Source organism: Poecile atricapillus, chromosome 5, assembly GCF_030490865.1.
Source record: "Poecile atricapillus isolate bPoeAtr1 chromosome 5, bPoeAtr1.hap1, whole genome shotgun sequence".
Taxonomy (NCBI): Eukaryota; Metazoa; Chordata; class Aves; order Passeriformes; family Paridae; genus Poecile; species Poecile atricapillus.
Window position 1 is genome coordinate 7287494 of NC_081253.1, and position 23597 is coordinate 7311090.

Consider the following 23597-nt stretch of genomic DNA (forward strand, 5'->3'; position numbering starts at 1 on the left):
TCTCAGCTCCTCAGCCACCTGTTCTTTAGGCAATAGCTGTTTGTCCAGATCTGCAGCCATGAATCATACACAGTTTGTGCTAATCAGCTGGTTTTCTTCTAAGGTAATTCACTTAAAATTCAGGATCATGAGAAATGCTATTCTTGTGATACTAAAATATATTTGTAGATTTTTATACTCTGAAATACAGTAGGGTAAACTTTGATTGTCATTGTTATATTACCCATAGTGCCATCAGGGGATGACACATACCCATGTATATCTGGATTTCCTATCAACTGCAGAACAGACTAATTAACTTAAAAATGCTTCCTAGCAATGCATTTTTTCCCCACAAAAGAAACTGGCACTTATTGTTTATCATGGAAATCTGATGGTGTGTCTCTGAGCATGTTATTGTCTGCTACAGCGAAATAATTTTAGGATTTCTGCTCAAGTAGAAAAAAAGGAAAATGATTCATTATTTCAGAAATTATTTTACTGTCTGTCCAGAAAATAGATGAAAGCCTCTGACAACGTACAATGGAGAGCAAGGCTTATCTTATTATTTAAAGTTATGCTTTAAAGAGAAAGAGGTTCAAACATCCCATTTTTAGCTCAGCTGTAATGCAGCAGAGGTCACGCAGTTACAGCTTTCACCTTTGTAGTTTGCTGGATGTGGCTGTGTAACTATTTCCACTGCAGTGTCACTCGCTCACCTGATGTTCAGTGAGATCTGGAGACTGTTCTCTTTGCACAGAGAGCCTGCATGGCATTCTGTCCTGGCTGGATGACACACAGACACTGCCCAGCTCTTTCCACATCTCACCTTCTACTGCAGACGGCTGTGTGACACCAGAGACTTCAATGAGAGGTTTCTTCTGGTTAGACTAACACATCTCTGCTCAGAAAACTGCCCTGTATCTCCTTGCACCTGCTCTACAAGAGGCTGTGAACGTGTTAAAATTGTCCCACTAAACAGATTATGTATGAGCAGCCTATGTGGTGCTGCAACAGCATACCCTGCTTACACCCATTGTGTCCTAAATACTAACAGCTACAGCAGTTAGAGGATATCTAAATTGGAAGAACTGTGAATTTAAAATAAGAAATAGCGGCTCCTGGGATCAGCTTTACCCTGAGCATATGCAGACAAGTAACAAGCAATTTTCAAAAAGAAAAAAAAATCTAGAAGATTGTTTTCCCTCACAATAAAGTTATGTGCAATAACTAAAAAAACCAAAAGGGAACATACTTTGTGTCTTCTGTAAGAGATAGATCGGATCTGAAATGAAAGACCTTGAGTTATACAATTAAGTATTGATTTTGTTGATCTATATTTAATTCTCATAGCAATTTTGTTGTTTTTACCCAATAGTGCTTTGCAGTTATACTTCACTTGAAGCAATACCCTTCTTGCTTTTGTGTTAATCTAAAAACTAAATTGCCCAATGCATGAGAGAGATAAATAAAGTTTGTTTTGTTCCTTTTTGTAACTGATTCTGAGCTCTTTAAAGTGCTGGTTAACTAAACTTAGACAGCTGGAAAATACATTTATCCTGCAGAATGGTTCATTGCTATTTCTGGCCTCTGGCAGGACTTATAAGCATAGCCTCACCTCCAGATAATCAGAGCTTCTGTATGTTACCACATTCAGAAATGGTCTTTCTGCACACGAGTGTGGTGTCCTTTGTGCCTGTGAACCAGCCCATCCTTCCCTGCTCCTCCTCCCCACTACCCCTGAGGAATCCTTGTGCCCTTCAGAAGGGCTGCAGCTCCTCCTGCAACCACACAGCTCTGGAAAGGCATTCTACCCACATGTAACCTCTGGTTTTTACAGTTTGCAGAAAACCTAATTTGATGTATTAATGTAGAAATAACACCTATTTATAATGTATCAGTGTAACTGCAGGCTAGTTTTGTTTTCCTAATTTGCTGTGCTTGAAGTGACATGCCAGATTTTATTACATCACAAATGGGTTTTAGTTATTCCCTTTAGGATGTTGCCAGCAAGGAAACATTATTCTGATTCATGACTCATGGGTTTATTTCAAAGTGATGTGGCTCATGATGAATGTCTGTGTATGTCAGGAAGAGTTTCTCCTCTTCTGACAACTGGTCTCTGTTCTCAGGTGGTGCAAGGCACCCCATACTGGGCAGCTAAGAAACTCCAGCCCTGGGAAGCTCTCCAGCTATACACTGGAGTAGAGCAAATGCTCCCCGTACCCTAAGGCCATAATTGTACAGATTTTCCATACAAAATACACTCAAGATAAGTAAAACAAGCTAACCATTGATCTGCTTTAGGGTGATGGGCCAGAGCTGTTACAGAGGCACTGTGAAAACTACAGTTCCTGTCTGCTCTGAGCCTTTTTTTTCTATTATCTGTCTCTTGTAGACCAAAATCTCTGACTGCATGTTTCTGTCTTTTCCCCTAATTAATACTTAGGAAAACATACAGCGCCCACAGCAAATGCAGCACTCACCTTGTTCACAGAACAGGTCAGAATAGACAGCAGCAAAGTCAACACTAAGGATGAAATGGTTTCAAGCATTACTGCAGAGAAGGATCCTTTGTGAGAGCAGCAAATACTGTTGGTCCCACCTTAGCTCTTGTAGCAGCACTGAGCAAAGTCATGGGGTTTTTCTCTTTGCTGTGGTGACAAAACCACCTGTTCACTATGCAGAAAGCCACTCCTGAGATTTGATCACAGCAGAGACTTGACTGGAAGCCACGACTTAGAGGTTAGGTGCTCTCTACAGTTCTTCCCAAATCTCAGCCAGCTCTCCTGGTGTAGAACACACCAGCCTCACGCTCCACTCTGCAGCAGAAGCTTCTGAGTCACATTTGTGTGACTCTCAAATGCATTAATGAACTAATTACTTTAAAATAAGCAATGCTAACGTCTTTGGGCTAACCCTTGTTCTTTGTTATAGCTGTGACTCTGCTGCAGTTAATAGGAAATCTACATTAAAAAAACCCCAAAGATACCATGTAACCACATACACAATTTATCAATCAAATTCTAACAACAGTTGTTTTGCTTTTGCCTTTTGTTTCATCTAGCAACTTTTGAGACTGCCATGAATAATAAGAAACTTATTTAAGGATGAATCTAAATAAACAATCTTTGGTAATTTTTTTACAAATTGTATCTATAGTAACTAGAGAAAAAATTCTTAACTTGGATTAACATTTCTGTCCTGACATGCACCAAGGTTAAAGAAATGAGCAGTGACTTTTCAGCTCTAAGAATGTACATAATTGTGTTATTGTGAGAAAAAATTATTTGTTGATTGTACAGATTCTTACATTAATGTCTCTGCTTAAAGTTTTATTTTTGCTTATGAGTTTTCTTTGTGTTAAAGAAAGGAAATTTCAGGGTTTTTTTACAGAAGGATGTAACCGGGCACTAGGAGACCTAAAAAGGACAACTCTATGTCCAAAAAATACCCATAACTTATTTCTGAGTTGTTTCTTGTTTTGGTAACAAATTCTGCTTCCAGTGTTAAAATTTACCTTCCCTTTAAGCCCTGATCTCTTGTAGATGTAGGGATCTTTCACCAACAGGTTTCTCTGATGGGCTTCAGTTCGCTTCAACTTCACTTGATTCAATGTTTTTGCTTAAAATTTGTAGAGTACTTTTATTCCCTGCAGTTTCTCTAATGTACTCTATAAAATAAATGAGAATCCAGGGTGTGATTAAAGTAGGATTGTAATCTAGGTGTGCCTGAAGGGTATAAAAAATTATTGGTACTGCATATATGCAGGATATAGCAGTGAATTCAGTCTGGTCTGTCCTGAGGTGTAAGTCCATCCTTCAGTAGGGTAGCCAAAATCCTCCTTGGATTGTGATGCTTCACCCAGACTGCTCTGTCCTGCAGACTCTCCAGGTGTCTGTGCTCTACCCAGGAGCTGAAATTGGCTCCACTTGAATCAAGAAGAGTTTTATCACAGGCCTTACTAACTCCAGTATTGAGTCCTGCAGTCCCTAGTCTGTGCTAACTAGTCACATTCAATTTATCTAAAGAAAAGCTGTGAAGTGGGAAAATTAAAGACAAAGAAATATCATTTTGTCTGTCATATAATAAAGTATTTTAGGCTTAGCACTCTGAAAAGCAAAAAGTGCTAATGTGTGTTATTGATGCCATGGCCGAGAATTTTCTCATCCGGCCTGCAGAGGAGTGAAACAGCTTTTTCAGTATTTCTAATGAGGGCAAACATTTTAAGGTGAAATTATGAAAAATTTCTATTGTAGGGTCCTAAATTTGTGTCCATTCCCATTACCAAGGGTTATATTCCTCAATCTCAGAAAACATTTTAGTTACAGATATTGAAGACATTAGTTTTAACTGTCATCTAAAAATAGAATCCAACACAACATTCCCTAAAATCTTTTAAACTTAATATTAATTAATCCACCAAGCAGAAAATGTTCATTTTCTAAGACTCTAGGATGTTCTGTTGCTTTGCTTAAGCTTGTTCGAAACATTTTCCAAAAACAGTAATCTAATCCATGCATTGTCATCTTATGGATTGTGACAAGATCAGAGCAAAAACAGTCATTGGACTGGCATGTCAATTTTTATCTAACTAGCCATCAAAAGAAGCAATCAAACTATGTAACAATTTGTCTTCCTCTCACCAAAGATTTCCAAGGAGAAGCAGCACAGCATGTGCATTTTGACTGACTTGAAGCTTGAGTTCTTCAGAAAGTTCTAAGGACCCTTTACGACTGCACATGTAATGACCCACAGCATCCCCACATCTGCCCAAGCTGCATCTTCAGTGTGCTTCAAATGCCATCTCATTTTCTAGCTAAACAAAAATATTGATGCCTTGTGTTTACAATCATTTACTGATTCTGTCTTTGCCATCTGATGGCAGTACCAAAAACAAGGAATGGCTCTGCACTCTGATGGCATATCTCAGAATGCTTCACTCTTATCTGCCCAGGAGCTTATTGACTGTTGATTGTAAAATGGTGAATGCTATCCCATATTCCTCTGGTGATATGATCTGTAAGAGAAGTTAGTTACTCAGATTTTGAAACATTCTGTATATGAACAGCAGGTCATTTTTATTGAGCTGCTCCCTACCCAGCTCCCTAATGATTCCTTGGTCAGATCTCTGATTGAAAATACCAGTAGCTAACAAAGGGATAAAATTACTCTGGCACAATCCTACTGTGTGTTTTTAATATAATGTGCTAATACATCGTCCAGTGTTCCCACAGAATTACACCACTTCTCCAAGAGGGCCTGGCCAATATCTGATTGATTCTGGTCTGTGGGGATCGGCCCAGTTCAGTGTAATTTCCTGTCTTGTTGCTTTCTTGTCTATTAGAGAGGGTTTAGGTTTGTGGAAATCGATAGGCTTATACATGCAAAGTGTGAGGCTATTCCCTAGCAAGTTTCATTTGCATCCTTAATTTATGGAAAATGCTGTTTTCTCCTCTGCACTTTTTTTTTTTTTATAAGCTCTACTGAAACAAATACTATTTAAACATACCCCCAAAGTATTCATGCAGGAGAAGATCTAAATTACTGTGAGGATGCTGGAGATGTTTAACACCTGCAGAACCAGGGTCTGCTACTTAGGACATTAATAGCACTTGAGTTACATAAATGGAGTCCTATTTGTCTCAGCAGAATCATTAAAGTTATGATTTATCCTAAAATGGACACTAATGTTCTATTTAACCATAACAATTATTTAAGCATCTAACAATCTATTTCCTCTCACCCTGTGAACTTTGGAAATATGATAATGAATGGTGTACAATAGGATAACTTTTTAAGGAATATGCTTCCAATATTTCCCTTACTTTTACAGAAATTGAAGCAAACTGAAGACACAAAAGAAGATTCCCGGAACAGAGTATCGAAAATTTCCCTGGAGTCTCTCAATAAATTTAACAGCAATAATGTACTTTTATTAGAAGAAGAGAAGAACTGTCTGAACAAGGCTGAAGGACAGAAGGAAGAAAATGGAAAGAAAGAAGCAGCCTCCTTGCACAGCTCGGGCCGGCAGGATGTGGACAATTTGGAATCCTTGAGCGATTCCCTGTACGACAGCTTCTCCTCTTGCACCAGCCAAGGCTCCAACGATGTTTAGGGACACTTCCCAATGGGCTGCAGCACTGAATGGAGCTGAAGGTGAGCTTGGAGTGAGGAGGAAGAGGAGACTGTGCTTGAAAATTCCCCCTCGAGCTCACTGTGCTCTCAGCAGGGTGTTCTGACCTCCCACCACACAGCAATAAGGCAGGGCAGTGTCACAGTGGTGCGTGGGACTCAACACACCCAACACAAAAAATACACAGAATAAAGTCTTAATTTTGCACTTTTGTGAATATTTGTACAGTTGTAAATACCTTGGGAAAATATATTTGTAGGGATACACGACAGCAATAAATATTAAATTGGTGCTATGCTCCTGTAACGGCAGATTACTAACTTAAAGAAATTGGTGTTAATATTAACAAGAAAAGCTGGTAGATTTTTTTAAAAAGAGTTATAATTGTCCTAGTCTTAAAACTGTATGTAGAAACACTGCATTACCAGGAACTTGAGCCTGCCAGATTGTCTTTAATAAACTCTCATGGACTTCCTCTTAGCAAACACATTTTTCCCTTTTAGTGCAATTCCATACAGGTATTCTAAGGAAACATGCATTTCAGTTATTACAACTTCGCAACAGGTGTCCTATTTCAAAGGGGTTTTGACTTTTGACACGGCAAGAAAATGAATAGATTAAAGCCTGATACTGCTGGCATTGGCTTCATCAATCATGCACATAACTGTTTGAAAGATCAGGGTCAAAGCAATTCACTGCTGACACAAACAGGAGTCTTGTAGGAATGAGAACCACATGAACCACCCTGTACTTCTGACTGTAACGTGGCTTTTCAACTTCCACCTCCTCTGTACTCATGTCCCATCAAATTATGAATGTACCATTCTGTGTTAGCTTTTCTAGTCTCTGTCTGGTCTTAAGTATATTCTGAACACTAAAATTAATTTTTAAAAAACAAAACAACTCCTGTTTGTGACACACTAAGATGTTGGTGCTAACCAGTACTAGTTCAAACATATCTGGGAGCGGGGGGATTGGCTTGCATTGGGTGTTTTTGTTTTTTTCTACAAAGGTTGTTTATATGTAACGGAGAGTCTATTTCAAAGGTTCTGTGTATTTTTTCTAGATGTGAAGTATTTATAACTGCTTTTTGTACAGCAATTGTAAACTAGATATATTTGGGGTATTTCTAGACTCTACGGTTTCTTTAGCACACCCTTGTTAATCTTTGAAATATTGTATGATCAGTGTTAATATTTTGTGCAATTTGTTATATTTTAAGTCATTTCTGCCGTAAACTTGCATCGTCTTTTTTCAACTTTCAAGAAATTTTCATTGAAACTTCTTTCGTAAATAAAACTTCTCTTGCCTAGCGGTGCCTGCTGAGGGGTTTTGGGGAGGGGACGCTGCGACAGCTCGGGCGTGCAGGGGTCGGGAGCACCCCCCGAGCTCCGGGACCGCGCACGGCCGGGCGGCGTTCGGAGAATTCGCGACACGGGGCTGTCAAACAGCGATTTTAGCTGAATTAGCTCTCCCTTGGAGCAGAGCTGGGAAACGATCACTGGGAAATAACGCGTCTATCCGGAGAGGGGGCGACCCACAGAGAGGTCCCAGCAGGGCCGGCGTGGGCGCAGCACCGCGGCCGCCCCTGCCCTTCCCTCCCCACGGGCGGGCGCTGCCCAGCCCCGGTGGCTTCCTCGCCGCTCTCGGTGCCCCATCGCGCTCCATCCCACCTCGTCCTGCCCCATCGCGCTCCATCCCACCTCGTCCCGCCCTACCATCAGCTCCTGCCGCCCCATCCCATCCCATCCCATCCCATCCCATCCCATCCCATCCCATCCCACCCCATCCCATCCCATCCCATCCCGCCGTGTGTCCGCGGCGGAGGCAGGGTCTGAGCGCCGCTCCGGCACGTACGCGGCCACCGCGCCCTTTTCCCCCGTTTTTTTACTCTTGAATTCCCTTTTAGGGGGCTGGGAGGAGGGAACGGCGGGGCCGCGCCTCCCCTCAGTCCCTGCCGGGGATGTGGGTGCTGGGGGCGGCTGTGGGAAGCCAGCCTGCTGCCAGCCCCCACAGACGCGCTCCGGCCGCCACCTGTGGGCTCGGGCGGGCGGGGGCACAGCAGGGACCGGGCCGGGCCGCGGGGTCCGTGCCCGAGCCGAGGAGGAGGCCGGGGGTGTGAGCGGGTGGCGCGGCCCCTCGGCAGCGCCGTGCGAGCCGGAGTCGGCGGAGCGGGGGCTCCCCTCCCTCGCTGAACTTCGCCCGTCCCCGCGGCGCGCCCGGCGAGGTGCGGGGAGGCTGGCGGGGATCCCCGCCCCGCTCCGCCGGCATCACATGGTGCTGGGGGAGGGAGGGGGGAGCCGCCCCCCAGCTCCCGCTTCTCCTACAGTTTCTTCCAGTCTCAGCGCTCAACTCCGGCGAGGCTGGAGCGCGGCGCGGGGCTGGGCAGGGCGGGCTCCGCCGCCTGCTCCCGGGGCGCCGCTCCGCAGCGGAGGCGGCGGGGAAGCGGCACAAGTGCGCGGCGCCTCCGCTGCATCTCTGCTTCTGATGCCCCTTCGCGACTGCACGCCAGCCCGGCGGCCGCGGCTCCGGGAGGATGCGGCTCTTCTTCCTCGCTGCAACTTTCTGGGGATTGTGCCTGGCGCCAGGTAAGGGCTCCGCTCCGCTCCGCTCGCCCGGAGGCGCCCGCGGCCAGCCCGGCGCTGGGAGCCGCCGTCCCCTCGTAGCCCCTCGACGGGGCTGGCACCGGGCGCTAGAAAGGAACGGGGCGGCGGAGCTCCCGTCCTGCCCGTGGCCCGCAGAGCTCCCCCCCGCTGTCCCCAGCGCCGGCTGCCCGCGGGGCCGGGCGAGGCGAGGCGCAGCAGCCGGAGCCTGTCGGCGGATGCCGTGGGTCGGGGCCAGCGGCGCTCCCGGGCCGCAGCGCTCCCAGCGGAGGGCGGGCACGGGCCGGGGGTCCCCGCCGCGGGACGAGCGCTGCGGGAGCCGCCGGCGGAACGCTGCTGGAGAGCCCTGCGCAGCGCCTCGTTTGCATGATAAAGGCGGCCGGCGAGGGATGCTCCGCCGCTTTAATTGTGCATGGCAAAATAGTAATTAAATCATTTGTAATTAATTAGTAGCTAAGTAAACCCGTCGGTACAGATAAGAGCCGGAGCGTAGCTAGGAGCTGGGTTGCTCTCTGCGGGGCTGTGCCGGTACCGGTGTTGGTACCGGTGTTGATGCCGGTGTTGGTGTCGGTACCGGTGTCGATGCCGGTGCCGGTGTTGGTGTCGGTGTCGGTGCCGGTGTCGATGCCGGTACCGGTGCCCGTCGCCTCCTGGCGGCGGTGTCTCCAGCGCCGGAGCGGCCGCCCCGCGGAAAGGAGCATCGGCAGAGCTGATGAGCGGGCGGCACGCTTGTTTTACTTTATATTTGTCCAAGGGGCACTTGGGCTGAGCTGTGGAGTAGCTAGGAACAGCATAATGCGAAGGGTGAAAGATAAGGAAGATTTCTGGCACGTGTTGGTTGTTTGGTTTTCTTCGGTGCCTGGTTTTTGTTTATTTTGGTTTTTTTATAATACTATTGCTATTATTTAAGGATAGGGTAGATGGGGCTTTGAACAACCCGGTTGAGCAGATGGCTCGGGATGAGATGATCTATAAGGTCCTCTCCAAAAGAAAGCATTCTGTGATTTTGAACAAATCTCTATCTGTTTCAGGTTCGGGTTTGCAAATACAGTGTTACCAGTGTGAGGAGTTCCAGCTAAATAATGACTGCTCCTCTCCAGAGTTCATCGTGAATTGTACAGTGAATGTTCAAGATATGTGTCAGAAAGAAGTAATGGAAAAAAGTTTTGGTAAGAATTTAATAATTATTCTTCTGTTTATCTGGTTTAGGTAGCATTTGTTGGTTTTGGCTCCACCCATTCATGGTGTTCAGCTACAGATGCATCTCGTGTCCCTTCCTAAAGGGACCAGATTTAATGTCTTACACTTCTCAGTGGCTTTGCTACTCGATGAAGTTAAACATTTTCCTTTAAAACTCATGTGAAAACTGAAGGATACAAGCCAAATGTTGATAAAGCTGGTTAATACACAGCCTTACGGGTCTCTGATACAGTTTCCCAGCATTGGGAAATTAATAACAACAAGTTAGTTTAATCTCATTACAGTTAATTACATGGGCTTTTTCCCCAAGAGATAGAAGAGCATTAAATTAGTAATTCCCTCCTTTCTTTTATTTACTCAGGCAATTTATATACTCTGAAGGTTCATCTTAAGGGAAGGAAAGCATAGTGATCTTTGCTTTCATCCATTAAAGAAGCCATCAAGCAAAAGAGAGAAAGGGTTTTTAAAAAAAGCAGGGGGTTGGGGAGAATTTAGGGGGGGAAAAGAAAAGCACAAATGGATTTGTCATACCAATTTTTAAGATTTTTTTTTCCCCTTACTGCAATTAATATTAAAGTTAACATATTAGGACAGCAATGTGTCCAAGAGGAAATCAGCTGTGATTCTGCACCTTGTCTCTATTGTCTTTTGAGCTGTGTTTTAATCGGCTGGGTTTTGTTCAGCATCATGGAAGGCATTTGAGATGTAGAGAGAACTGTCAGCTCTTACACACTGTGCTGCTCTGCAGCTTTCTGTGTGAGCAGACAACAAGAACTTTACTAGGGACTCTGAGGCAGTGTGGGATGGCAGGAAGGGAGCTGGAGCTCGTGGAGCCTCCTGCTCTGACTGCAGCAGCTGAGAAGGTGTTGGGCATTGGGATGGACAAGGAGCAGTCACTCCTTGGGGAGTCCCAGCCTGGAAGTTCCCCCTGTGCCAAGCCTGGAGGCAGAGAGCAGCCTGGGGCTTCAGAACCCTGGTTTAGGGGGAAGCTGCTCTCTGGGGCTGCAGCTTTGGTGTTTTGCTGTTGATGGAGACCAAGCTGTCACCTGTCCTTTCCCAGCAAATCCTCCAGGAGCAGCAGGATGCCTCTGCACCCAGCAAACGTGTGCACTCATCCATCCTGAACAGCAACTGTGGTTCTTGGGCTTAGCAAACTCCTCTTCCAAGTGATTGTCACTCAGCCAGCCCCACCTGTGCTGGTAATTTCAGGTCTCTGTGTAATCAGTCCTGGAAAAATAATAACAATTGTTGTTAAGCATCAAAAGTAGCTGAACTGCTGATCCTGGGTAACACCATCCACGGTCACTACTGCTGTGAAATACTTAGAACCTGTCCAGTGTAGGGGGGAAAAAAGCTGGTTTTAAGCTGTTTAAAGGAAGATTAGTCTCTCTTAAGTTTTTTTTTTTTTACTGAAGTATTTTATTTCAAGTTTTCTTGGAAGGGGTGGTGAGGATGTGAGATAGTTACAGCTTGCAGTGTACTTTTAAAATCTTGAGTATCTCTAAATGGCTGCTTGAAGGCTTTGCTATCTCTACACCGCAGCTTCTGTAGTACTTTCATGAGGTTAGACAGGATGTTGTGGTGATTTGGAGGGCTCTAGATGACAAATACCATCTAGACACAGACAAAAAAGTCAGATTTGAACTCTATTCATCGATGCATAACTGGCCATTACTGCTGTGAAGAAATTGTTTGCAATACAGTAAATAAGCAGCTCTTAAACTTCTTGGTTTGTTTTTTTTTGTTATTGTTTTTTTCTGTGCAATTTTATTTTTTCTCTGAGTAGATCCTTGGATTTTTCCATTAGGAGGTTACTAGCATGCTGTGCATAGCAAGTTGCACTGTTCTATTACATTTACTTCTATAAATGCATTTCTTATTAATTTTAAGTTCAGAGATTGTAAATTTCAGCGAGTTAATAAATTAAAATTTTAACCTATTTGAAATTGAATAAAATTTACATTGCAAGCTTAGTTTCTGTTACCCTCAGTCAATTTTAGAGAGGGTTGGTTGTAAAACAGAGATGATTCAGTTCATCATCCTTTATTGGTTTTATTCCTAATTGATATTTAAATGTGTGCAATATAAATGCCTTACTCTCCCAATTTTTGTTTAATAATTCATTCTACTTCTACCAATATATTTCATAACCTGTTTCTTTTGGTTGTTGCTTATTACTGAAAGCTGAAATGTTTCAAGTATTGATGTTAATTTATAAGAGACTTGAGTTTGAGCTTTTAACCCAGAATATGAAAGATGTGAATTTGCATTTATTTGACAGCACAATCTCATAATTAGAGTTTTTTTACTCTTGACTAAATACAGTCAAAGGAGTGCAATTTTTGTAGATTAACCCATTTTTGTCATTAATAAAACATAGCTGTGAGCAAAGCGCTGCAAGTTCTCTCAAACTTCATTTTGAAGTTAAGCGCGGTGTTTTGGGATGGAGCTGGTGGTGAGTGGGTCCTATCCTGCTGAGGGAGCAGGAGGCATCACTTTGTGTCTGCTGCTCTCAGGGGGTTGCTGGGCACATTCTGTGTCGTGTCTGCAGTCCCCAGCATGGCCAGGGGCTCTGCTGGTGTTCAGGGGCTGTGCACAGCAGCCCTGTGGCTCAGCTTCACTTCTGGCTTAAACTCCAACACAAATTACAAACCTGGCAAATTACAGCCCTGTGCTGTTCTTCCCATTTATGTTGTAGAGGGTTCCTTATGCCTGATCACAGCTAAACTCCACAGTTGCTCTCAAATCAGTGCTTCACTGGGTTCTCTCAGAACATTATCTCAGCTTCAGGTGAGAAATAACAGCAGCTCAGGCATGTTCCTAACCCAGAGCTTAAAAAGTGGCTGTTCCTGTGGCAGCCTCTGATGTGAGCAGCTAAGAAAGCAGGTGTTAGTAACTTTAATTTTGAATTAGATCATCAGGCATCTGATCTCAGCTGTTTGTTGTATCAGGAAGACATTTGCTCCTTTGGACAGCTTAAAGTGAATTGAGCAGCAAATGGCAAAATATTTTTCTCTCTTCAGGCTGAATTGTATTTAAACATTTTGCCAGAAAAAGTTTAATGATCATTAGCATTCTGTTCCAGTGGGAGATACAGGACAGGACCGTATTTCCCTTTGATAAAGAATCTTACAAATTAATTTCTTAATTAAATCCCAAAAAAAAGAAAAAGCCTTCTTTTAGAGGGAGGAATGATGAGAATGGAAAGTGGCACTCAAGACTGTACCAATAAATGTTTTATCCCACAAAAATTAATGTAAAGGATAAGTTTCTAGTGCATTCTTCAACTGAATAAGCTGATGTTTGAAAACTGTGTAAACTGAATATTTGACAAAGGATCAAAGTTCTTACAATAATTCTACTTGCAGATACTTGGTGGAAATACCCGTGGTAGATTCCCTGATCCCACTTTCCTCTCTCTTTCCAGTCTATGGACTTTTAAATTAGAAATGTCAGTGCTCCTTCATTTTTAGAATATATGTAGCAACAAAGAAATCCCACAGTATATTGGGATCAAGTGAAACATCTTGGTGATATATAGATGAGTATATAATGTGTGTATGCTTTTATATGTGTTATATATCATAGAAAACATACTGGTAATGATAGTCTTGCCTTTTACGGAGGGAAAGAGTTATCTGAGCATAAAGGCTGATCTAAAACCTACTTAAGGCAAAATGAAACTTGCAATGTGAATACATCAGAGAGGGATAAAGCAGGAAGGATGGCACAGCCCAGAGAAGTAGCCAGTCTCAGTTTCTTGGAACTCTCTGCAAGCAAACCTGCCCACGTGCATGCTTTGAACAATACACCGTCTGTTCTAATCTAGTTGTGAACGTACTTCTACTAACTTTTGCAAGGAATAGAAAATGATCCATGGTAGCAATGCAAATACTTTAAAATATCAAGCATTTTTCCTTTTGCAAGCAACTCGGGAAACAATCCAGTTATTGTATTAATCTGCAATAAGAAACTTATTTGTTTGGTTTACAATGATGCTTTTAATGTAATTAATTAATATATAACTCTGCAGTGTAGTTAAAGCAGTTGCTGTGATTGTGTGCTTGAAAGAAGTACATGGAAACACCATGAGCAAGATCAGCATCTCAGTGTTGAATCAGAACTTTATCTATTTCTTTGAACTCTTTCCAGTATTGTTTTTCCCATCATTTGTTTTATCAGTGGCTATGTTGGAAGATGAGTTGGACTGTGGTAATTTCTTTGCCTGTGATTATTTCTTGGTTTTGCCATGATTGAATTGTTCATGTATGCCTGTCAAAGATTACAGAACCACATACTTTTTTCTGTGTTCATGCATAGAATCCATTAGTACTAACATTAATTGCATATTTATATCAAGGGAAAACTATGCTCTGGCGTACTTTTATTGACAAAGTGATTAAAACAGCAAACAAAGTTTAATGTTGCCAGAATTACTGTAGGCATTAAAGCTTTATAGGAAAATGCTGCATCCCCAGTATTCATTTAGAAACAGTAAGACACGTCCACTAAATTGGTAGTGGATTTTTTTATTAATAATTTTTTTATTTTCTCTACACTTTTTTGGTCAAAGGATATCAACATAACTCAACAGAATTTGTTGGGTTTTGGGGTTGGGCTTTTTTGTTTGTTTGTTTGTAATCAAAGCAAAGCACAATATAATAAATCTTTATTGACAGTTTTGAAGGACAAATAAAAATTTTGCATGGGACAGTTGATACCTATAACATCACATGTTGTGCTACCAGGTACCCAGTGAAATGAAGACATAATATATTGATATTATATTAATAATATATTGATATTATATTGGAAACACAATTCACTTTTGATATTGAATAAAAGACTTGCAGTGGATGTTGTTAATTAGCACTGAACGCTTGGATCCGTGGATACATTACCATGCAGAAACACTTCTTCTCAAATGTCAAAGCCATTTCCTTACTTGTAAATTTTTTCCAATCTTTGGGTTTCTCAGAAAACTTTCAGCCACTTATGGAATGAACTGACCTAAGTGTGTCAGCTAAGGAGAAATGATGAGAGTGTGCAGCAGTTGCTGTTCTGACTGCCTCTCAATAAAGAAAAGCAGCAGTGGAGTTAACAGTTCAAGCAGTTTATGACTTGAAAGTCATGACAAAGATCTGAGTGCAGAAGTGATGAAGGCTGCATTATTTTAAGGAAGATGGGGTATCTGGTCCAGCAAGTTTCATTTTTCACAGGTCATGGACAATAGCTTTTTATGTAATTTTATTTCCCAGGCTTGTATGAAAGATATACAAATGAACTTTGTGATGATAATACAGTGCCCACAGCCTGGTTTCTCTTAAACCTCTCCTGAGAGTTTCCTATTGCACATTTACACACAAATGAGTTTGTTTTTTCCAAACCTTCTTGATGCCTGACCCTGTCACTCATCATAGCTGCCAGTGACCTTATCAAAGCATTGGCAAGCAAGCAAGCTCTAATTAATCCAAACAGTTTTCATTTCCATTTTTCCTTTGTAGTCTGGATGGTTTTTTGGGAAAACCTGATAAAACTGGATTTTGACAACTTACCAAAAAGTCTTTGAAACTGGAAAAAGCCATATAAAACCCAGGAAAACCCTGCTCTTAAATTGAAGAGGGTGTAAAACCCTGAGCATGAAGATAGCTAAAGATTTAAGAGTGGAATGAATTTCCAAAGTTCTGGCATGCAAGTGCCAACATCTGAGCCATTCCACTGAAATTGGTAAGGACATTAATTAGGGATGCAGCAAGACTGTTCACCTGTAAAATTATTTATGTGAATTTTTGCAAGGATGTAGCATTTTAACATTTGTAAAGGCAAAAGGGCTGTGGCTTCCCTTCAGCTCAGCACATAAGGATTGTCAAGAAAAATGCTCATACAGAATTCTGAAAATTGAGTCCAAGTTCACCTCTCTTTACAAGATCAAATATATTTAGGTCTTGATGGCAAAGGACATTTAGATCTTGATACCCTTGTATCAGGTAAGAGGAGAGGATGGAAGGCTGTGAGCTTGCTGGGAAGATTTTGGTGTAGTGTTTGACTCTGCATCCACATTAGGGAGCAGAGAAACAAACAAAAACAGTAGGAAACAAAAGAATTATTAGATATGCAGGTGAAAGCTGAGCTATGACCTCTCATTTGTAGCCTCCCGTGGCTTCAAAAAATATTTGATAACACCACCATTAGCAGCTGTACTTCACTTTCCCAGCCTATGCATTTTTAAGCATTTTAATGCCATGCTTCAGCTTTGCAAGCAGTGACAGAGACTTTTTGGTGGTGGTTTTTGTTGCTAACAACACCGTTTTGAGTCACATTTCCAGTACCAGAATTAGAAGGGACAACTTACAAAAAGATATCAGGGTAATCTAAACCCTTGTCCTCTGTCAGCTGACAATTGTCCAGTTTTCTCCTGAGCTGATTTAATTTCTGCAAGGTGTCGTGTCGGGGTCAGAAGAGGAGTGAGGAGGCCAGAGTTTCATTGTCAAAAGCTTCCTGTTAGTTCCTGAAAAAATGTGCAACTTTTAAAAAGTGCCACAAGTATGGAGGATTTGTGATGACACTAGGTTTTTATACAAAATCATGATGACACTATGCTAAGTGAACCGGGTAGGATTTGGTGGGGGGGGTGTTTTATTTTCATTTTGCAGGGGGGGAAGTGGGGATTTGTTTTATTTTTAATAGAATTGTCTACTCTGTAAGAACCTAACGGCGTGAATATGCTTTTATCTTGTCTATAGAATGCATCAAAGGGAGGACCAGGATGAAATAGCTGCAGTCCTAAAACACAAGATTAAAAATCAGGAAGTGTGTGTATAGCTTTGCAATAGATTTCAAGTCACATACTTCTTGTGCCTTGGGGTTTTTTCTGGTCTGGAAAACACCAATCATGGTAGCTCACAGTATTTAAGTGGCTGTTTACAAGGTGATTAGAAAATTTTGTGATAAAATTTCTGGCAAGGTACAAATTATTTAAACCACCTGTCTCATCAACTTTCTCTCTGGAGTTCAAAAGGATAAGAAGACTTAGTGTGAAGTGAAACTTACAGGACATGGTTGGATATGATTATATTTTACACTCGCTTAAATTGTTTGGGGTTTTTGGGAGAGTTTTTTGTAGCAATGAATTTACAGCCATGGCTGAAAGGCTGTGTGTTGAGGAAGCTTAATTCATACTTGAAACCAATAAAAACATGATCTGACTAAAGCAATTGTTTGGGGAAGCACAGTGTCAGGTAAATGATTGATTGCTCTTCAATATTCAGTCACCTTCTACGATATTTAGGGCCTTATTAGATAAAATATTTATAATCACTTTCTCAAAAAAACAGCAAACCACAACAGGACCTCTGAAGTCTGTCACTGTTTGATGTATGTGAACTGGTACTAGCTGAGGAACTGATAATTACCATAGCAAAACCACTGAAGGCATAAAAAGATGGGTGTAAAACCTAATACGGAAATTAAAAAACATCATTTACAAACCTATTTATCTATAGTCTGAAGCCAGTTTTGGTAGCATTAGTGATACAGTAAAATGCAGAAATAGTCACATTTATATTTTATGTTCCTTTGAAAGTGATGTTTACATGTTATCCTAGCACTAATATAAATTCTCATCAGAAAAGAGCTTCTATAAGTCCTACTGGGTGCTGAATTTTTCTTGAGTGCAGGGTAAGCTAGTGACAGTTTAGGGCAAAAAATAAAGAATAAAATATATGAATGAAATCACAAGGCAAGAGTGGCTAGGCAGAGCACACACCAAGTCTATGCACCATGATAGGGAAAGCTTGCAGATCCACCAAGAGCAGAAAATCGAAAGTTTTGGTGAAATAAGAGAGTTGGAACTATGCAGGATATTAAAAGAAAGGAGTATTGGTACATAAGCACAGTCCTTGACTTCTCTGTGAGCAACAACATTTAGAGACCACCCTAACAGATCCTGTGCAATTCATCCTGCAAGAACTAGGAGACCTTTGGGGGCTTCTCCTGAGTCCTGTGTGCTACACTATGAATTATCCACTGTTGGCCAATTTCCCACCTTTTGCTTAGAAGAGATGGGCAAGATTTAAACACCCAATCTAAAAGAGCCAAGTGGAGCTTCTGTCAAAATGTTAAGTGTACACCTCAAACTTGCCTTGATCTACCTGCTGGCTTTCTCAGCTACTCACTTTAGATACAAAACTTTTCTACAGCCCTTTTTTTGCTTCCACCACCTGGTGCAGTCTTGAAAAGGCTCAAGGATGGCTCAGGGCTGAGTCCTAGTTGAACACAGACTTCTTTCTAAGCTCCAGAAGATTTAGGTGGCAGGTTTGCTGCGAACATGTGCAGGGGATTTTGCACTGTTTGTGGAATGAGCTGCACCAGGCTGACTTCACATGTGCCTGTGAAATTGGTTAGATACAAAACGGTGTAGAAAAAAGCTCCCCTTAAAAAAGTGGAGTGTCAGTCACAGCCCACAAGGTCAGAGAAGGTTTGGCTTGGAAAGCTCAGTGTGGGGCTTGTCCCATTGACTGAGGCAAACAGAGAGGGGAGGGTTTTGTGGCTGTGAGGTCCTGGGGTGGAGGACAGGGCTGTGATTTCCTGCTGAGCTGTGCCATTGCAGAAAGCAGTTTCAGAGTAGCTGGATCATAGGAGTGGGAAGGTGACTCTTTTTGGAAATGAGGTCACTGATCTCAGAGGTGATACCCTGGTTGCCTGTTTTGGCTTCATAGAGCCTCTGTGCATTTTGCTGGAGGACACTCTTGAGAGTACAGGTGCAAAATGAAGCTGCAAACTGCTTGGATTGTGGTTGGCTCTTAAAAGTTGGAGAGTCATGCTTACACAGCATCTTTTTTGTCTGTACCTCCTAGAACAGAAGAATCAGAGGTGTCTAATAAGATCCTTCTCAATCAGTAAGAGAAATACCTTGGATCTTCTGGTGCCTTCTGCATCAACACAGTGTAAGAAGTAGGTGTGATGTCACCTTTTTTGGTTGTCCTAGTAACAAGTTAAGCTGTTATTCGAGAGAAATGCACTGGGCTGCGCAGACAGGGTAGAGGAAAGAACACTCACTTCTGGATTTGAATAAATTATTGCTTGAATTATTTGTTGCAGTCAAGACAGAATGCACCTGCTTGTGGCCAAAACAGTGCCAGGGTGCAGATGCACAGGACTAGAGTGGATCCAGCTGAGAAAATAAATATTGCAAGTAGGAACTATAGAGAAGCCTTAAGATTTACACCCATCCCTTCATTGCAAGGAATAAGGCAGAAGTAGTAGTTTGGGCTTTGACACTGTCTAAATATGTGATGACTTGTGGGCCAGAGAGAGATGTAACCATGGGCAACTTGCTTAGCCTAGAAACAAATTTTCAGTGCCAAATTTAAGCCGTAAAAAAAACTAAACAAAAAACCCCACAAAACCCTGATAACAAAGGTGGCTGTCATAGCTATATGTGACAGGAGAGGGTGTGGGATATTAGCATGTTATCACACAGCTGTTTTAGTTCTGTATACTCCCCTCTTTTCTTAAAAGTTCTTGATCTGCATCCTACAAAGCTTGAAGCCAAAATAAAGGAAAATCTTTTCCTCAGTAGTAGGTCCTTTGCAGTAAAACATCCTTACAGTACCTAAACTGTTGTTGGGAGTCTGCTGAATCTGTGAAAAAGGACAAATTACTCTGTATTCATCCATCAAGTAATTGGGCAATAAATATACTAATTGAGTAGTTGTAAATATGCTAATTGATCACTGGTGTCAATTGTTGAGGGTGGGTAGCTGGGGATGACCCCATCCCAGCAAAAGCAGTGTAAAAAGTGAAGTCTCCTTGCTTAGCCAGTGACTCAGAACAATCTGAGGTAGAGGAAAAGCTTCCAGAAAGGTTTGCAATTATTTTTCTGGGTGATATGTTAATGAATGCATCAAGCTGATTGCTCAGGCAAGAATACCCAGTAATTAGCAGTAATGTCTGTGGTATGAGTCTTATGAGGCAGATAACCATTTGAAGAACTGTCTGCAGTTCAGCCTGCTGGTGGCAAATGATTCAAGGAGATCTTGGGGATCGTTTTGGAGCTGGCTCAGCAATGCTGCAAAGGAGGAGTTTGAGAGATCTCTGGGTGTAACCCAGAGGGGAGGCTGCTGTCCTGGCTGAACTCGGTGTGAGCTGAAGTTACTGGGGCACATGAACCCGTTTGCTGGGGAAAGGAGATGGTGTCCCTGCCATCAGATCATGAAAGTCAACTGTACTGGTGTATTTCCTACCAGAATTACAGTAGGAAGAAGGTTTAAGAATAAGTGAAGTCACAGCACAAGTGTTTTAAGAATGCCACTCCTGCAGTGCTAACATTCCCTCTTCTTCCACCAACTTCTGTGCCTGTTTGCATTGTCTTCCTGTCAAGATACTGCAGAACCAGAGAGAGCACAGCCCTTCTATGCTGATCAAGCTTGCTTCATACCTGATGCTTTGTAAAAAGCACTTAGTGTGATAGCAGCTGGTTTGTGAGAGCAGAGAATCTAATCTGAAAGGAAAAAAATCTTGGATGTGAAGAGCATGCTGTCAGCAAAGGGGCTGTTAAAAAGCTGATGGAAATGCTGAGTTTTTGATGTAAAAAATCTTTCTAAAATTTAGATTACTAGAACAGGGAATGGGAATAAACAATCATTTGGGTGTGAAATTTCCTATTGTAAGGCATTTACTGAAAAGCCACCGGAGAAGTATTACAAGGGGATTTTGCTACTAGTCAGATTATTCTCCCTATTTATGTGTGAACATGGTCCATCTGTTCATGAAACTTGGAGTAGTAAAATTTTGGTCTGTGCAGGAATACTGTGTTTTGACTTCAAAAGGAGTTCAGGATTGTTCTATAGGATTGATCCTGGAGAACAGATCTGTTGTAAACACGTGGAGTTAAGCTGCAGGACTTTGATATTTTTTGTGAGAGGTTTCCTGGAGTTGCCTGGTGAAAACCATGCCTCAGAGGGCATCATCTAATTGTTCACAGCAGTGAATGATTCTAGTCTCCTAATCCATGGGAGAAGTGCAAAGTGTGATATTTCAGGGATCCAAATTAATAAATCACTAGCTCAAGTTGTGAACAGAGCTTTGCAGGAAACCTGTGAATAGGAAACGGCAGGAAGAGAGCGATCTATAAAATGATGGGAATAGGAAATCTGCCAGGGTCAAAAGCTTTTTAGAGGCTTGGTCTTTGAGGGGAAAGTCAAATTCACTGCTGTTCATATGGAAAACTGAGGAATGGCTGAGTTTGGTGTGCGTTTGTTGCTCAGGGAAATGATCTGTGATGGGGAGATGTGGGATTAGGGAATGGAGAACAGTCATTGTGCTTGGTTTAATTGAATACAGGAGTCCTCTCTCGAGAGGGAAGGGGAAGAAAAAGCATTAATTGTAACCATGGGAAGGGCCATATCTGTCTGTGCACTGGGAAGACTGCAGGAGGAACACGGACAAGGCCCCAGGTCTTTTTGGGGAACATGAGCTGAGATTTTGGCATTGTAAAGCCGATCAGTGGCAGCACCACTGAGGCTCCTTGACAGCAGTGGTTTGTCAGCAGAGACAGAACTCCCTTCTTTTTGCAAACTGTAGTAATAAAGATTGCATTGCTTGATCTGTGAGCTTTTGCTGTTGCGGGGAGAACAGCCCACAGCTCCTCTTCCTTCTTGAGAAAAGGCTCTACCTGCTGTGTTGATTGATTGAAGCTCGCTGGAGACTGAGGAAGATTTAACACTCACTTGAGGGCTTCTCTTCATAAGTTTAACGAGATAGATAGCCTAAAAACACGTTTCAGAGTGGAGATTTGCAGAGGGAGAACAAAAAACAAGGAAACCCCTGCATTGTTGGGATGGCAGCAGTGTTGTGACAGTATAAAAGAATTGCTTTTAATTAAAAGTCTCTGAAGACAGGAAATCTTTCTTCCTGAGCACGGCCCAAACAAAGGGTGTTCTGCTGCTACTCGCAGTGTTCAGAGGTGCAGTGGCTGATGCCAAATTGCAGAGGTTTCTCCTGGACCATGGAGGTGCTGTAGTGGTTACTAAGTCCCTGGGGACTGAAGAAGTGTCTGCAGGCACTGTACATCCAGAACCTGCTGGTCATACTCCCACTTTGCTCCCTCCAAAAAAAGTATCAATCACTGTGCATTTAAAGACATTTTGGGACCATGCCACGGGATGCAAAGGCACCATTCTCCAAGGGAATCCTGTGCCCTTGCTTTTCAGGGAAAAAAATAATGGGTTTTTTGAAAACCCCATATTCAAAAGGAATAGTGTTTTTATCATCCTTAGGAGTATCCCTACAACTATAAGCAGGCAAGCCTCCATTATCTATTTTCTATTATGTGTATGTTTTTCTAAGACACAATTTCTACTGTATCACTTGCAGGAAAATTTTGGAGTAATGGGATGAGGAACTGCCATAACCATTTTCTGCTGTGACAGAAGAAAATACAACTGTGTATTTTAAAGCCTTTATAAACCATGTTAAAATTACAGCTAAAAGTACATGCATCAGAATGTACTTTTTTCAGTTAAAAACAATCTGAGAAATTAAAAATTAGCTTATTAATTAAAATTACCTTAAATTACATTCAAAAAGGGAAGACTTTCAACTCAAGAAAGACACTTCTGTAGAAATGGAAGTTTTTGTTATTGAGGATATTGAACTTCAAAGACAAGCAAGAACTGAGATTACCTGGAAAAGTACTTCTAGTTCTTCTTCTTCAAAAAAAAAATTAAAGGGGAGGAAGTAGGATGAAAGTTTTGCTGATAATCATCCTCTTTTCACTCTTGGTTACTTGTCTGTGTGTGGCAAAGGAACAAGAAAAGGAAAAAAAATTCTCAAAAGACAAATTAAGAGCATAGAAAGCTGTAATTACTCAGACACCTTAACTCAGACATGTTCAGCAATAGAAACAAAACTAATTTTCTCACTAATTGCATTTCAGTTATAGCTATTCAAACAGTTTATTCTGAAAGATGAAGAATTCCAGTTATAAAATGCATCATTTGATATACATTATGCAAATTAAGTCTGTAATATTTTTGGTTCCAACCGGAATCGAACTATGGAGAAATCCCAAGCAGGGCGACCGTGATGCTCCTGCAGTGCAGGGCTGCAGATCCCGTCACTGCTGAGGCGTCTGCCCTAAGCACAGCAGTGCTTTGGGGATGTAAACTGGGTTTGCAGCTGGTTTTGAGCACGAATCCTGCTGTGAAGTGTTCCCCTCAAACGCAGTAACCCTTGTTCTGTGTCACAGGAATCATGTACCGCAAGTCCTGCGCCTCCTCGGCAGCGTGTCTGATCGCCTCCGCCGGCTACCAGTCCTTCTGCTCCCCTGGCAAGGTGAACTCCGTCTGCATCAGCTGCTGCAACACTCCCCTCTGCAATGGACCCCGGCCCAAGAAGAGGGGGAACTCTGCCGTGGTGCCGAGGGCACACGGGATAACTACACTTCTGCTTCTTAAATTTGCTCTGCTGTTTTTGTACTGCTAAACTTCAAGCAAGTTGGTTTGGTTTTGTTTGGGTTTTGGTTTTTTTTTTTTTTGCCCTGACACAATTTGTCCTGCATCCTTCTTTCTTCAAAGACGCTGCAATTATTTTCTATTTGTTTCCAAATTCCTGTCAACAGCAAGGAAAGTTCAGTGGTTGTGTGGAGAAGAGGGGCTGATATTTTTGTCAGCTAATGA

General features: G+C 42.2%; 2 protein-coding genes across 2 annotated transcripts in view; both read left to right on the forward strand.

The window, feature by feature from the left end:
* The window catches only part of NCKAP5 (NCK associated protein 5), a 352741-nt gene extending 345316 nt beyond the window's left edge, over positions 1-7425 (forward strand). Inside the window, exon 20 of the mRNA XM_058840560.1 lies at positions 5816-7425. Within this exon, the coding sequence (XP_058696543.1) occupies positions 5816-6097 (282 nt within the window). The 3' untranslated portion in view covers positions 6098-7425. The remainder of the gene's footprint in view (positions 1-5815) is intronic.
* A 962-nt stretch (positions 7426-8387) lies between these two features.
* Positions 8388-23405, forward strand: LYPD1 (LY6/PLAUR domain containing 1). The gene is made up of 3 exons (XM_058840484.1): positions 8388-8703; positions 9750-9887; positions 23168-23405. Exons 1-3 carry the CDS (start codon positions 8652-8654, stop codon positions 23401-23403), a joined length of 426 nt encoding a protein of 141 aa, XP_058696467.1. The 5' UTR covers positions 8388-8651; the 3' UTR covers positions 23404-23405.
* The last annotated feature ends 192 nt before the right edge of the window (positions 23406-23597 follow it).

Excerpts from the sequence above, each read along its gene's own strand:
- LYPD1 (XM_058840484.1), top strand. The coding sequence starts at position 8,652 with ATGCGGCTCTTCTTCCTCGCTGCAACTTTCTGGGGATTGTGCCTGGCG. Across the intron at positions 8,704-9,749 it reads GGGATTGTGCCTGGCGCCAG|GTTCGGGTTTGCAAATACAG; the intron begins GTAAGGGCTCCG and ends TATCTGTTTCAG. Across the intron at positions 9,888-23,167 it reads AGTAATGGAAAAAAGTTTTG|GAATCATGTACCGCAAGTCC; the intron begins GTAAGAATTTAA and ends TCTGTGTCACAG.